Source organism: Engystomops pustulosus, chromosome 4, assembly GCF_040894005.1.
Source record: "Engystomops pustulosus chromosome 4, aEngPut4.maternal, whole genome shotgun sequence".
NCBI classification, from domain to species: domain Eukaryota; kingdom Metazoa; phylum Chordata; class Amphibia; order Anura; family Leptodactylidae; genus Engystomops; species Engystomops pustulosus.
In genome coordinates, this window is record NC_092414.1 from 203,247,368 (window position 1) to 203,263,057 (window position 15,690).

Sequence of the window (15,690 nt, forward strand, 5' to 3'; positions counted from 1 at the left end):
AAATCAGAGGTATAAACTTTCCTGGTATCTAGGGATCTATAGAGCGAGTCGAAGGGCATGGCCTAATGTCATGTGGCCAGGGTGACATCAGTTTGGTAAGGTTAGGAGGCTAAAGGACCTGCAATCATGTCACCCTGGTCACGTGACATTACTGCTGCATGGGGAGGAGTTGCTGGATTCAGCTCGAGGAGGCCACGCTCAGTTCAACTCACTATACCAGGTAAAATTGAATATATGGGAATCTGAGGCAAACAATTTTTAGCTTAAAAAAGGGTGTCAGATAGTTACTAGGACTCTATGGGAACCTGGAAGTAGCTGTATTTGTGAAAAATGTGGTGACAGGTTCCCTTTAAGGGGTCGTACCAAACCTGTTTTTTTTTCTATCCTTTCTCATGTCTAACAGCATCCTTCACTGTCTATGGTGGTGCCAGAAGTTGCTGCACACATCGCTCAGGTATTCCCGGGACTCTAATAGAGAGTGAATGAGATACCTGGGCGCTGTGCTCTGCAATTTCCAACACTTCCTTAGTATTGAATGGAGCGTCAGGATGCAGGCACACAAGATATCAAGAACAGGTTCTCTCCCGACTCGATTGTGATCTTCTATCCTTGTGATCTCCATTCCCATCATCAGTAGTAAAAGACACTTACTTACTAGTGAAAAAAAATCCTTTATGTTCTTGTCAGTGCCGTAACGATAACATGAAAGCAGATCAAGCAAATGATTCACAGCCACACAGGACACAAGACTGACGCTGCCCCCCCTGCTATGGTATAACCTCCATGCTGCTGCACTGTAGGGTGGGAAGCTGCTGTATAACCCATTCAGCCCTGAGGGATAAGAAAGATTGAACAACCCGTAGTCCTATTATGGAGAAGAAGAAGGAACATAAATCATGGAGCTTGTGTACAAAGGATTCCGGATCTTCGTCACGTCTCTGGTTTGGTTTTTTTAGGTTCCCCTTCAGTTTTTATTTTTGCTTTCTTCAGCCTTGGTTCCATAATTTAGTGGAAGGTTCATACCTCTCATGGGTCATACAAGCAAAAAGGTCCCCCAGAAAAGAGGTCCTGCTAATTCTAATGCCGTCTCTTCCCTGATCAGACTCTTAGGACGCAGCGTCCTGCTCCTTGGACTCGGTTTTGGTTTCTTCGTAGACTGGTTCTGTGTCCGCGTCCTCTGCTTCCGGAGCGTCTCCTTTGGCATTGGGGACCCATAGTCCGGAGTCAATGCATTGTTTCATATAAAACCTGGCGTCCTGCGGGAGGGAAGAGAAGGACGTGACTATCCCGACACAGAGATGGCCCACAATATGGTGCGACATGGAGCGCCATCTAGTGGTGGATTATAAATAAAGCAAACTAATGAATTGTTTCTATCAAAGGGGGCAGTTACCTGTACAGTTTGGGTCTTGACCCCCCCCCCAGATGAAGGTGTGACCCTCTGAGACATAGATCAGAGTGCTGGCGGACATTGCTGAACACTAAGGGTAAAGTCTCCGGTGCTTGTAGTTTGTTCTAGGGCTGCGACTCTCCATGTTAAACTTTAGTAATAAGGTGACAAAGCGGGTTACTGCTGGTCCCCTGTGTGTTTTTTGCATTTTTTCGTCTTCCCATATGGATTCACTTTCAGCAAATAATTGATATTGTTTGTGTAATGAAAAGTTATACAATTTTCCAATTTACTTTTGTATCAATTCTTCAGGGTTTTCTAGATTACTGTCATTCTATAGGAAGTTTCATTGTTTACTTCCTGTAGATAACCAGCGGTCCCTGGTCATGTGATGTCACACAGGTACACGGCATGTTATATTCCTGGTCATGTGATGTCACACAGGTGCACAGCTTGTTATATCCCTGGTCATGTGATGTCACACAGGTGCACGGCTTGTTATATTCCTGGTCATGTGATGTCACACAGGTGCACGGCTTGTTATATCCCTGGTCATGTGATGTCACACAGGTGCACGGCTCGTTATATCCCTGGTCATGTGATGTCACACAGGTGCACGGTCCATGATGTCACACAGGTGCACGACTTGTTATATCCCTGGTCATGTGATGTCACACAGGTGCACGGCTCCTTATATCCCTGGTCATGTGATGTCACGCAGGTGCACGGCTTGTTATATTCCTGGTCATGTGATGTCACACAGGAGCACGGCTCTTTATATCCCTGGTCATGTGATGTCACACAGGTGCACGGCTTGTTATATTCCTGGTCATGTGATGTCACACAGGTGCACGGCTTGTTATATTCCTGGTCATGTGATGTCACACAGGTGCACGGCTTGTTATATCCCTGGTCATGTGATGTCACACAGGTGCACGGCTTGTTATATCCCTGGTCATGTGATGTCACACAGGTGCACGGCTTGTTATATTCCTGGTCATGTGATGTCACGCAGGTGCACGGCTTGTTATATTCCTGGTCATGTGATGTCACACAGGTGCACAGCTGGTTGGTATCACAGAGTAATCAGAGCCATGTGATAGGCATGCGCCTGTGTGACATCACATGACCAGGGACTGGTTTTTATCTACAGGAAGCAGAGATCTAGAAAACCATAGGGATTGATAGAGAAAGTAGAATTGTATAATTTTTAATTACACAAACAATATCTATTCTTTGCGGAAAAAAAATGTACCGTCACAATCCATCCTGATAAACCAGGGACATTACTCATAGATCCAGGCACCGGGACTGTGGTATCTAATTATATTTGTTATCCATGGCCTCCTTCCTTCTAAAAACTTTTAAATTTATGCTAAGATTGCATTCAGACTGCCGTATGGGAGACACATACACAGCCAACATATATAAGGCCCATATACGCCCCCATAGATGGCAAAGGGCGCTCGGCGCCCTACAGGAGCGGTACGGTGCTTTTCTCGGCATGGAGAGGGGCAGGGGTGAGCAGCCTCTCTCTGACACCGCTATGGTAAGGCAGGCAACGGCGGTGTGAATGTAACCTAATCCTGTGGAGTGTTACCAGAACTCCTCCGTGCTTTAGCTTTTCAGGCTGTTACCGTGTTACACTTCCCCTTCCTACTGTGTGACATCAAGGTTAAAAGAGGGGAAGGGGGGTGATGAGGGGGAATGGGTAGACAGTGTAGCAGCCTGTGAAGCTACAGCACAAAGGGGCTCTGGTAACCCAGGAAACATTCAGACTCATTCGAAGGAAGGAGGCCATGGATAACAAATATAAGAAGATACCACAGTGCCGGTGCCTGGATCTATGAGGAGGTGTCCCTGCTTTATCATGATGCATTTTGATGGGAGATTTCCTTTAAACTTTGCACTTTACCTTGTAAGATGTGTTGTGTACTATTACTGTCATCTTTTGCACCTGGATACTGCTGTCCTATTATAATTTTATTTTATAAAATTTTTATCATTTTGGGTCTGAGATTATTCGCCTCTGTTGTGTCTCTGCAAGCTCGAGAAGCTACAGAGACACCTCTTTCTTCTGTCATTAAGAATAGAACCTGATCTTTCCGATCCCATTTGTGGTTCTGTGATTCACAGACACAGATGTATAGGTTAAAAAAAATAGGCAGGGACTGGATCTTTACATGCAGCTTGCATTCCCAACTATGTCTTTAACTACCTGTATATTTGGTTCTGTAGCAGACAGAACCATAAGCCTGATGTCATCTGAAAGATGAAATTCTTATCTTTAATATGGCACTAAAGTTTAGGGTCGTCGGAATGATGATTTCTCTGCAGCCTCTAAACTTGACTCATCTCAGGCAAAATATGACTCTTCTCAACACATTGTCACATGACTTTGGAGGAGTTTGTTTTTTTTTTTTTTTAATTTTACATAAAAGAGGAAATTCTAGAAAGGGTATTCTATCCCCTAGAGGAGGGGGCTTGTAGTTTAATGGGGTAAATTCTGGTGATATTGTCCCTTGCACCAAAACCATGAAATTCCAGCAGGTGTTAGAGACTATGACAATCTACATACATAAAAAACTGGGTGTGGGACTGGCAAGTTATAGATCCCAATCAAGCAGCTTAGTCCTGACCACTCAAAACCTGCCTAGAGGCAAAATAATCCACATGATGAACTTACATTAGGGTCCATTTTGCTAATGGCGTCCTGCAGCATCTGAATGTCTTTTGAATCGAAGCATTTCTGGAGTTCCTGGTGGAAAAAAGGAGGAATGTTAAAAAAACCCACCAGTATGGAGTCTGTATACCCGCATTATATACTTAAATTATTCATATCTAGGTAGTATCCTGCCAGGACCTTCCCTCTGGATGACATCACAATGAAAAATTTTCAAGCAATCTTCAATTCTTTAACCCTAGGGGGTCTGCTCCCGCTTATGATAGAAACTGAATTTGCCGTGCATCTTAAACAGTGTTGGCACGAAACAACAGATTGACACAATGAGTTATATCTTCTTTTCTTGCGTCCTTGCTATACAAAACTTAGCCTGGAAAGCTTCCATGTTTGGTTTTAAATCCAAAAATCTCATCAGAATAGCGGTGATTATCTTGCCATATCATCAGATCCCTATAGAGTCCCTATCAGCCCCGTCATATTAAAGTGACTTACAGCAGGTAGACTCTCGTACACATCCACAGGGTCCAGTCCTCCGGGCCCCAGCCTCTTCTTCCGCTCCTCTTCTTCATATTCTTTTAGGGCCTTTTCTATTCTGACTTTTGCTCGTTCTCGTACCCGGTTCTTGAAAGCATCGAGCTCATCATTGAAGGCGTCCATGTACTGCTGGTCAGCGGTCTATGGGGGGGGAAACGTTATATATCAGAGGTCAGGAGTGTATAAGGGTCCAACACAAATGGCCATCATATGGATAAGGGGAAGGTTTATGGTGGGGGTGGGGGGTCCAAATATACTCCATTACTCAACCATCAGTGCTGATAGGGTTAAAGGGAGTGGTAGTTTCTCTGTTTAGGAGTCCAAGTCCTGGACACTACCACCGCAGAACTGTAGAGGGCGCTAGATGCATAATACATAATCTATACAGTGTTAGTTGCGGGCCCTATGCTGGTCTTGTATCGTAATCATGTTTTTGGACAGTAGGGAGGCAGCGACTGATACAACTATAGATGCCAGTTGTCTGGGTACCTGCATGGGATACGTATGCTCCTTATTTTACACAGTCATCTATGGGACATACTGGAGCAATAATTTAAATAAATAATATAAATAACGCGCTGTAATTTCCGGCATCCAACTGGATATTTTAATAACTGCTTATAGCTACACCAAAGTAGAATGGGTTAACAAATAATAATTTGCACATCAAAATCAAAAACCGAAGACGGAAATTTGCTCTGCTCCTAAATACCATGATGGTAAATGTGGACAGACACAAATATATTATATTCCCATCCCCCATCACTAACCTTTATCTTGGTGAAGAACTGGCGGAAGCACGCCCTAGGATCAACCTTTAGGCTTTTGGCCAGCTCCAGAATAAACTGCATGACGATGGTCTGGTGGGCGACCTGCTCCATTAGGGCGTGTTTCTACAACGAGGAGGATGGGGAGGGTTATTTGTGGATTCTCTAACATTACATGGATAACATTCAGACAGGAGCGAGCACTGCAGCACTGATAATAACCAGGCGGCCGTTATACACACCGCTGTTCTCTTGTGATCCAGTCTGGACCAGAACACGGCCGTCTGAATGAGGAATAAGAGTCTGCACTTGTAAGTTGGGTTGTTATCACAAGTTGGGGGATAACAATATGATCGAACGGGTGTCTCACCGATCACAATAACAGGAGTCCCATTTTCATTGATACATGGGGTGACAGGTCGAGTATACATACTGCCACTCCATCCAATTCCATTGGAGTGTCAGGATTTTCCAACGTTCCCATAGTATTGAACAGAGTGGCAATACTTATGCTCGACCTGCCAGTCCATCAACCAGGACCCCAATTCTAGTGGTCAGTGGGATCGCCACCAATCAAATTACAGGATATAAGGGTTAAGGGGGTTTTGCCACAAAGACAAGTTCCGCCCTATCCACGGGACAGGGCCTAACTTGCTGTTCAGTGGGGGTCTCGGTGCTGAGACCCCCCGCAGATTGCCAAAAAACGAGGGGTCCGACGGTGCGGAGACCCCCACTGATCAGCAAGTTATGTCCTATCCCATGGATAGAGCCCAACTTGTCTTCGTGGGAAAACCCCTTTAACAAGAAAAACTTAATCAAAAGATAATAATAAAAAGCACACTGTTACACTAGCGATAATATTACGGACAACGCAACATCCCAATAATGTTATGCACCCACAAAGGAGGGCGACCTTCACCCCTCTCTCACCTCTTCCACTTCCAGGTCTATACACCAGATGACCAGGTAGTTGGCGGTCTCCTCGCACACCAGGTGAGGGTTATCGGACAGGTACTTCTGACTGTCGTCCCAGCGGTGCAGCATTCCTAGAGAGGGGACAAACACAACCCAAACCTCATACACCTGGGTGCAAACCTTCACCACCCACTTTAGATAGATGGTGTAAAGCTTCTCTGTAGCACTATGTATCACAAAGGACGCCCCCCCCCCCCTCCATACCTCATATATGTGACTATACAGAATCAGTGCAATCTCGTATTTTGCCTAGTAGTTTGTTTTTACCGATTAATTTTAAGTTATTTCAAGGCTGTAATTCCTAACATGACCATTGCAATCGTGTCACCTTCTGTGTACCCGAGGCCCCCTGACTTTTGCCACTTACCAAAGTGTTTCAGATGCTTGAGGTTCTTTTCTACAAAGGTTTTGTGCTTCTGTTCCTTTTGCTCCTCCGTCTCTTCATTAACTTCTGGTTTTACGTTGAAAACGCTCTGCAAAAAGTAGAGAAATACGCATTTAGACAACGGAAGTCCTACACCTATCATGATAAACCAGGGACATTTCTCATAGATCAAGGCACCGTGACTGTGGTAACTGTCTTTTGCCTGTTATCCATGGCCTCCTGCCTTCTAATTATAGAAGCAAATGCCCTAATGAATTATATAAAACTTAGCATTTAATAAATCAGGATAAAAAATGGTCTCGGCATTTACATATACAACCAAACAAACAAACAGATACAATTGTATTGTATGTCAAACCTAGTCCGGGACAATCAACACAAACCAGGACAGTTATTCCTGGACAAATACATAGTATTAGAGGGCATAGAAGTCCTTCAGGCACAAATTAAGGCAGAAAAATGGGGGAAAGAATACAGTTGAAAGATCGGTTTGGTCTCACCAGTCTTCATCCCAGGGAGAGAGATACAGCAATCAATTTGGTTTTGATCTCACCTGTCTTCATCCAGGGGTAGGGAGTAAGGGAATCTGCTGTGGCGTTTTCCTAATTCACCCTACTATATCTTAACCCTAGCCCCATGGAATAGCTCCCGGCCCTTACAAGGGCGGTCCCCAGTCTGCCCCTAAGAACGGCTATTATGCCCTCAAACTAATGGATGCATGTAAATAAAGTGATCTATGCCCTCTAATACTATGTATTTGTCCAGGAATAACTGTCCTGGTTTGTGTTGATTGTCCCGGACTAGGTTTGGCATACAATACAATTGCATCTGTTTGTTTGTTTGTATATGTAAATGCTGAGACCATTTTTTATCCTGATTTATTAAATGCTAAGTTTTATATAATTCATTAGGGCATTTGCTTCTATAATTTGACTACCATTGATGCCTGGTCAATGACTGGTTCCCTATGATTGACTAATCATTTAGCTAGAACTGGTTACTGCTGTGTAAACTTCCTTCCTTCTAAAATCAACTATTTAAGTTATGCTGGTGAGCCATGAGGGGTGTTATCAGAGCCCCTCTGTGTTGAAGATCCACAGGCTGTTACACTGTGCAGGAGCACATCCCCCTCCCTCTGCCTACTGTAATCTCACACAGTGGGAGGGGAGGGAAGTGCTCCTGCACAGTGTAACAGCCTGTGGATCTTCAACACGGTAAGAGCCCTTCTCAAGCATTAGCATAATTATAAAAGTAGATTTTAAAAGGAAGGAGGCCATGGATAACAAATATAAGAAGATTCCCTGGATCTATGAGTAAGTGCCCCTGGTTTATCATGATGGAATTTGATTTATTTTTGCAGCCACACTTCTCTAGCCACTGCTCTACGTATATATTTGTCCCTCCTAAAGAACCCGTCTTATCATGGTCTTAGCATATCCTCTAATTAGTAAATAGCTGATGGGGTCTTCCACTCCCCGGTAGCAGGTAGGACTAAGGCTATATTCACACTGACGTATGGGGGACGTATATACGGCCGCCGTATATACGGCTGATATATGTCCCCCATAGGCAGCAATGGGCGCACGGCACCCTACGGGAGCGGTACGGTGCCGCACACGTGCAGCACCGTACCGTTCCGTACCCGGAAAAAGATAGGACCTGTCCTATCTTTATCCGTAGTACGGCGCCGTGCGCCATAGGTTGCTGTGGAGAGGGGCGGGGGTGAGCTGCGCTCACCTCCTCCTCCTCTCCCCGTACACTGCCGTTGCCCGCTACGGTACGGTACGGGTGGGCAACGGCAGTGTGAATATAGCCTAAGGACTAAGTAGCCCCCCCCCTCCCACAGGGGTCCCCAGCGCTGGCACCTTGCTGAAGCCTTCCTTGCTGAGCGTGTCCACATTCCAAGGCATTGTCTTCTCCTTCTTCTTCAGGTCCTCTTCCTTTTTCTGCCAGTTTTTCTCCTCTTTCTTCAGCTGATCCACTTCCTTCTTCAGTTTCTCGGCATCGGTCTTCGGGCTATCCTGAAGCTCCAGTTCTTTAAGTTTCTTCTGAACCTCCGACAGTTTCTTTTTACATTCACTCGCCCCTTTCTTGAGTTCTTCTCGCTCTTTCTCAAACTGCTCCATCCGCTCAACCCGGGCCTACGAGAGAATCAGAGGTAAAGTATAAATAATGGGGGGTTTGTTCTTATTAAATAGTCTATGTACACTGTTTGGAATCCCGTACTTCTCCTCACTCTAGAACTCATGGCATGGATTTACTAGGCTGTTCTATAGGCCCTGGTTTATAGCTGTCAGAATAATAGTAAAAATAGGAGCCATCAAAAACCTCTAAATGAAGTCAAGATATCACATTCTTACCTGATGTCGCCATTTAAACAAGCTGGCTGTATCGATATTGGGGTGAGTGTCGTCTTCATCATCAGACACTTCAATATGATCCCACACACTGTAATCTACCATCTTGCTGCTTCTTGTGGTATCTAAATGAGACACAAATGTAACAAATATCATGAGAACAAGTAGCCAAAAATTCCAGTGCAAGACTACAAGAACAAGAGCACCTTATACTCCATGCCGTCACTGTACATACATGACATTACTTATCCTGTATTATAATCCAGAGCTGCACTCACTATTCTGCTGCTGGTGCAGTCACTGTGTACATACATGTCATTACTTATCCTGTACTGATCCTGAGTTACATCCTGTATTATACCCCAGAGCTGCACTCACTATTCTGATGCTGGTGCAGTCACTGTGTACATACATGACATTACTTATCCTGTACTGATCCTGAGTTACATCCTGTATTATACTCCAGAGCTGCACTCACTATTCTGCTGGTGCAGTCACTGTGTACATACATGACATTACTTATCCTGTACTGATCCTGAGTTACATCCTGTATTATACCCCAGAGCTGCACTCACTATTCTGCTGCTGGTGCAGTCACTGTGTACATACATGACATTACTTATCCTGTACTGATCCTGAGTTACATCCTGTATTATACCCCAGAGCTGCACTCACTATTCTGCTGCTGGTGCAGTCACTGTGTACATACATGACATTACTTATCCTGTACTGATCCTGAGTTACCTCCTGTATTATACTCCAGAGCTGCACTCACTATTCTGCTGCTGGTGCAGTCACTGTGTATATACATGACATTACTTATCCTGTACTGATCCTGAGTTATATCCTGTATTATACCCCAGAGCTGCACTCACTATTCTGCTGCTGGTGAGAATTATTATTATGTTTTTTTATTTTTCACTCCCAACCTATTTTGTTGTTACTTTTCATTATCTACCATCTCCTCCAGCCTAGGATCTCCCGTTTGACACGTGAGAACCTTATAAACATATTGAGAACCAAAGTTGTCCTAAATTTATGCAAATAAGGCTTGCTACTAACAGATAGGTGGTCCTGGGCCGGAGCATAGAGCTTTGATCCCCCATGTGACAGGCGAGTATCAGAAGTATTTACATACCATGAATAATGCGGAATCCTAAAACGCATAGGTATGATCTTGCTCCACTATTGCAATGTTCCTCAAAAAAGTGAGGATTGTAATTCTTCATGCCAGGGCAGTAACCAGATGAAATGATTTTTGTAGCAGGTTTATAACATTATACCTTGCAGATTATGTATGCGGAGCAGATTTTTTTGCAATGAGTGGTTGAGATTTGTTTAAACTTTGATATTCTTCTAGTTCCTTAAAGGGCACATATTCTGCATCATGAGCTGAGAGCTCACTCCAGATACTGCCCATCACTCGGTCTCACAATCCCACACAGTCTTGATGTGAAAACAAGGCAAAACTAAGCCCCAATGGTCACAAAATACTACTTTTATACTTTTTGATTTCAAAATTCTGCAGGGCTTGTTACGCTTTTTTCTATTAGGTCACAGGCAGACATTTTGTCTGGGTAAATTTACAAGAATGCTGAAGATTCCTGGGCATACAACACCAATGACATGAACCCCAAAATACCAAAGTACTTGCAAAAATCATGTTGTGAATGAGCCCTTAGTGGTGGTTTAAGATCTTAGAATTCGTTTACTGTTAAAGGAAAACTACAACCATAATCCATCCTGATAAACCAGGGACATCACTCATAGATCCAGGCACCGTGACTCTGGTAATCTACTTATATTCGTTATCCATGGCCTCAGTGCTTCTAAAATCAACTTCTATAATTATGCTAATAAAGCAAAGCCCCTCTATGCTGCAGAGTCACGGTGCCTATTATTAGGAGTCTCTGATTTATCATGCTTCATTATGATGAAGATTTCCTTTAAAGGGCATCTGCCACCAGGATGAAGGACTGTATGCAAATGAGCCTGAGGAGCTCCAGGCTGCATAGGTGTCAATGGAGCCTGGAGCCCCTCAAGCTCATTTGCATACAGTCCTTCATCCTGGTGGTAGATGTCCTTTAATGGAATTTGCTTGTATTTATGATAGACGGGACCCTAATCAATAGCAAGAATATAAGGTGCCCCAGTGTGGATGAGGGTTATAGCATGCATGTGACCATCACTTCATCGACTTCTAGAGGAGTGATAGATAGAAGGGCCCTTACGTGTAAAAAAAATAACAATAGTTGCACTTTTGCACTACTACTCCATACTATAATGTGTTGTCCCAATATTAATCTTTGTGATCAATGTCAGATTAGCACTAAGAAATCCCATCAATCACCCGTTTGACCCCGCGCCAAGGTCTGTGACGTCAGCTTCATCTGTCACGCTGCTTGTGTGCAGTGAATAGCACTGAGCTGCAATACCATGCACAGCCACTATATGATACATAGCACTGTGCTAGGTAGTCTATTGCCAGACCACAACACTTTTCTTGTCAAACACTTGTGGGGTGTCGGCCCCTCACCATAAGAGATATGTGATTCTTAAAGGCGGTAACAGCCCTTTAATGAACTCCTGCAGATCATTATAAAATAGTAAACAATTAGGGCATAAAAAATCCCCAGTGATAACATTCAAAACTTCTGATGACCAAAGTGATGAGCTGTATGAAATAAAACTCCCCTTTAAGAGAAACACGATATTAATGTCACCACTTCATAATAGTATACAATGTTATTTCCTTATATTATACAATGTTACCATTTCCTAATCTTGCACATACACTGTAACGATTGGTATAATTCCCACCCCTGGGGCGGCCAGATTTATGATATCACCTCTTATGACATTCTGGTGTGGAGGACTACAACCCCCAGCATGCCCTGCACATGATGCTATATAATGTTACCACTTCTAATAATATACAATGTTACCACTTCCTAAACTTGCACATACACTGTAACTATTGGTATAATTCCCACCCCTGGGGCTAATGACGTTCCGGTGTGGAGGACTACAACCCCCAGCATGCCAGCCCTGCACATGATGCTATACAAGGTCTCAGCTCTGGGCAGGACGCATGCAAGGCACATGTTACTGCACTGTAATACACTTATAATGATACGAGTCTCTCCGCACTGGCCCGTAATACGCATGTATTATAATAACATTATTACACGCACTCACCCGCAGGAGTGTGCCCGGATTTCTCTCCTTCTGGAAGGCTCCGTATCCACCCACTGCCCTCACTCTGACGTCACTTCCCCGGCCTCAATCCGGTCAACCTGCCCTTTTCCTTGCGTCACACCGTGTTCTCCAATCACTTTCCGGAAAACCGAAAGACTCCGCCCTAATAGGGGATGTTTTCGGAATGGAATACGAAGACGGGTTCTGATTGGAGGAATCATTATAGGGGGGGGTCAACGTAACTAGTAGGCGGGAAATTTATGTGGGCGTGGCTAGGGGCTTCGTGTGTGACGGAGGAGAGGAGGGCGGGAAGAGTCGTGTACGTCCTGTCAGGACGAGTGTGAGAGAAGTTTCTAGACGCTTCTGTGTCAGGGCTATGGGAGACTCATGTATTATACCTGAGGGAACGGAAAGGTGAATATGATGAGAGAGAAGAGAATTATAGAAATATATAATATCTGATGGCCTGGTGTGTGCGCCTATTGGACAGACCAGGAACATGGCAAATGTATAGGAAACCCATCCTGATAAAGCAGGGACATTACTCATAGATCCGGGCACTGTGACTGTGGTGATCTCCTTATATTTCCTATCCATGGTCTCCTTTCTTCTAAAATCAACTTGTCTGATTTTGCTAATGAGCCATAAGGGCACTAGTGGTGTTACCAGAGCACCTCAGTGCTGTAGCTTCATAGGCTGTTACACTGTCTCCCCTTCTGTTCCATCAGGACTTCCATTTACCTGATGTAATCTCACTGCAGCAGAGGAAGTTTCATCAGACAGCGGGAGGGGGGAAGTGCTCCTGCACAATGTAATACTGAGTGAAAAATCCTCAATGATCTCATTTTGAGTGGAGCTCGAGACCAGAAGGGCTTTGGAAATTATCTGTAGCGCTTGCAGCTGATGTTTACAACTTTACTTTTGTTACATATGTTTACAGCTCTATTTTTAGGGCATGCAGACCATGAAGACTCTTTTTGTGGTCTCTCTTTATACATCCTTAACAGAACTATGATATATATGGCTGACACCTTCTGCAGACCCCCATGAGCAGACTAAGACTGATATCTGCTTTAGACCCCGCTGTCCAGGCTGTGGCCGACTCCTGCCCCAGACGCCGCTGTCCAGGCTGTGGCCGACTCCTGCCCCAGACGCCGCTGTCCAGGCTGTGGCCGACTCCTGCCCCAGACGCCGCTGTCCAGGCTGTGGCCGACTCCTGCCCCAGACGCCGCTGTCCAGGCTGTGGCCGACTCCTGCCCCAGACCCCGCTGTCCAGGCTGTGGCCGACTCCTGCCCCAGACGCCGCTGTCCAGGCTGTGGCCGACTCCTGCCCCAGACGCCGCTGTCCAGGCTGTGGCCGACTCCTGCCCCAGACGCCGCTGTCCAGGCTGTGGCCGACTCCTGCCCCAGACGCCGCTGTCCAGGCTGTGGCCGACTCCTGCCCCAGACGCCGCTGTCCAGGCTGTGGCCGACTCCTGCCCCAGACGCCGCTGTCCAGGCTGTGGCCGACTCCTGCCCCAGACGCCGCTGTCCAGGCTGTGGCCGACTCCTGCCCCAGACGCCGCTGTCCAGGCTGTGGCCGACTCCTGCCCCAGACGCCGCTGTCCAGGCTGTGGCCGACTCCTGCCCCAGACCCCGCTGTCCAGGCTGTGGCCGACTCCTGCCCCAGACGCCGCTGTCCAGGCTGTGGCCGACTCCTGCCCCAGACGCCGCTGTCCAGGCTGTGGCCGACTCCTGCCCCAGACGCCGCTGTCCAGGCTGTGGCCGACTCCTGCCCCAGACGCCGCTGTCCAGGCTGTGGCCGACTCCTGCCCCAGACGCCGCTGTCCAGGCTGTGGCCGACTCCTGCCCCAGACGCCGCTGTCCAGGCTGTGGCCGACTCCTGCCCCAGACGCCGCTGTCCAGGCTGTGGCCGACTCCTGCCCCAGACGCCGCTGTCCAGGCTGTGGCCGACTCCTGCCCCAGACGCCGCTGTCCAGGCTGTGGCCGACTCCTGCCCCAGACGCCGCTGTCCAGGCTGTGGCCGACTCCTGCCCCAGACGCCGCTGTCCAGGCTGTGGCCGACTCCTGCCCCAGACGCCGCTGTCCAGGCTGTGGCCGACTCCTGCCCCAGACGCCGCTGTCCAGGCTGTGGCCGACTCCTGCCCCAGACGCCGCTGTCCAGGCTGTGGCCGACTCCTGCCCCAGACGCCGCTGTCCAGGCTGTGGCCGACTCCTGCCCCCGACGCCGCTGTCCAGGCTGTGGCCGACTCCTGCCCCAGACGCCGCTGTCCAGGCTGTGGCCGACTCCTGCCCCAGACGCCGCTGTCCAGGCTGTGGCCGACTCCTGCCCCAGACGCCGCTGTCCAGGCTGTGGCCGACTCCTGCCCCAGACGCCGCTGTCCAGGCTGTGGCCGACTCCTGCCCCAGACGCCGCTGTCCAGGCTGTGGCCGACTCCTGCCCCAGACGCCGCTGTCCAGGCTGTGGCCGACTCCTGCCCCAGACGCCGCTGTCCAGGCTGTGGCCGACTCCTGCCCCAGACGCCGCTGTCCAGGCTGTGGCCGACTCCTGTCCCAGACGCCGCTGTCCAGACCAGACTATGGAAGATAGTAATAATAATCCCTTATTTATATAGCACGCAGATTACACAGCGCTGCACAGAGCAAATCAGTCCCTGTCCCTAATGGGGCTCACAATCTAATCATCTACCAGTATGTTTTGGAGTGTGGGTGGAAACTATAGGAAACCCATGAGAACATACAAATTCTTTGCAGATGTTGACCCTGGGACTTGAACCCAGGATCCCAGCGATACAAGGATGTAATGCTACCCACTAAGAAGATGCAACAGACCCCCCAGGCAGGACTATAGCTGATTCCCCAGCCCTTCCAGACTAGACTATGACTGACACCGGCCCAAGACCAGACTATGAAAGATGCAACAGACATGCCATACCCCAGATCTGACCAAACCAGACTACGGCCTATAGACACTTATTAAAGTGTTTCCGGAGAAATTCTATTTTGGCCTTTGTGTGATACAAGTGTAAGGCCCTTTTCACACTTGTGTTTTCCACGTGCCAATTCTGCATGTGCTTTTGATGCTCCAAACTCACATTGCACAATGTCCTGTTGTTTTCAATGGACTTGTTCGTATTTGCAATTTTTTCATGCGCGTCAAAATTCGCAGCATGCTCTACTTTTGCATTTCACACACATTTTTCACGCCCCATTCAAGTCTATGGAGACGCATCAAAGGCGCATTGCACGATGCGAGCATTGTTCTAACCTGACACTAGTGAGCGTCTGTCTTCCTGCTTCTAAAACAGATTTCACAGAAACGTACTTTCAAAGTTTAGGGTATAACACAAATACATATATTTTTCAAATACAGGCAGTCCCCGGGTTACGTACAAGATAGG

The 15,690-nt window shown here is 46.9% G+C and overlaps 2 protein-coding genes across 3 annotated transcripts in view; one reads left to right on the forward strand and one right to left on the reverse strand.

Annotated features, from left to right (window-relative positions):
- Positions 1 to 651: 651 nt before the first annotated feature.
- On the reverse strand, positions 652 to 12,449 carry CDC37 (cell division cycle 37, HSP90 cochaperone). Its single transcript, XM_072149471.1, has 9 exons — positions 12,290 to 12,449; positions 9,095 to 9,216; positions 8,600 to 8,875; positions 6,717 to 6,822; positions 6,305 to 6,420; positions 5,378 to 5,500; positions 4,566 to 4,748; positions 4,077 to 4,148; positions 652 to 1,256 (listed from the first exon to the last, which is right to left on the reverse strand). Exons 2-9 carry the CDS (start codon positions 9,194 to 9,196, stop codon positions 1,107 to 1,109), a joined length of 1,128 nt encoding a protein of 375 aa, XP_072005572.1. The 5' UTR covers positions 9,197 to 9,216; positions 12,290 to 12,449; the 3' UTR covers positions 652 to 1,106.
- A 141-nt stretch (positions 12,450 to 12,590) lies between these two features.
- PDE4A (phosphodiesterase 4A) overlaps positions 12,591 to 15,690 on the forward strand; it is an 873,456-nt gene continuing 870,356 nt past the window's right edge. For both annotated transcript variants that reach the window (XM_072149486.1, XM_072149488.1), the window contains exon 1: positions 12,591 to 12,703. The gene's annotated coding sequence lies outside the window, so the exon portion shown is untranslated. The remainder of the gene's footprint in view (positions 12,704 to 15,690) is intronic.

Coding starts and splice junctions, on each gene's coding strand:
- CDC37 (XM_072149471.1), bottom strand. CDS start 9,196: ATGGTAGATTACAGTGTGTGGGATCATATTGAAGTGTCTGATGATGAA. Junction 8,876..9,094: donor TGTTTAAATGGCGACATCAG/GTAAGAATGTGA, acceptor ATTCTCTCGTAG/GCCCGGGTTGAGCGGATGGA. Junction 6,823..8,599: donor GCAAGGAAGGCTTCAGCAAG/GTGCCAGCGCTG, acceptor TACTTTTTGCAG/AGCGTTTTCAACGTAAAACC.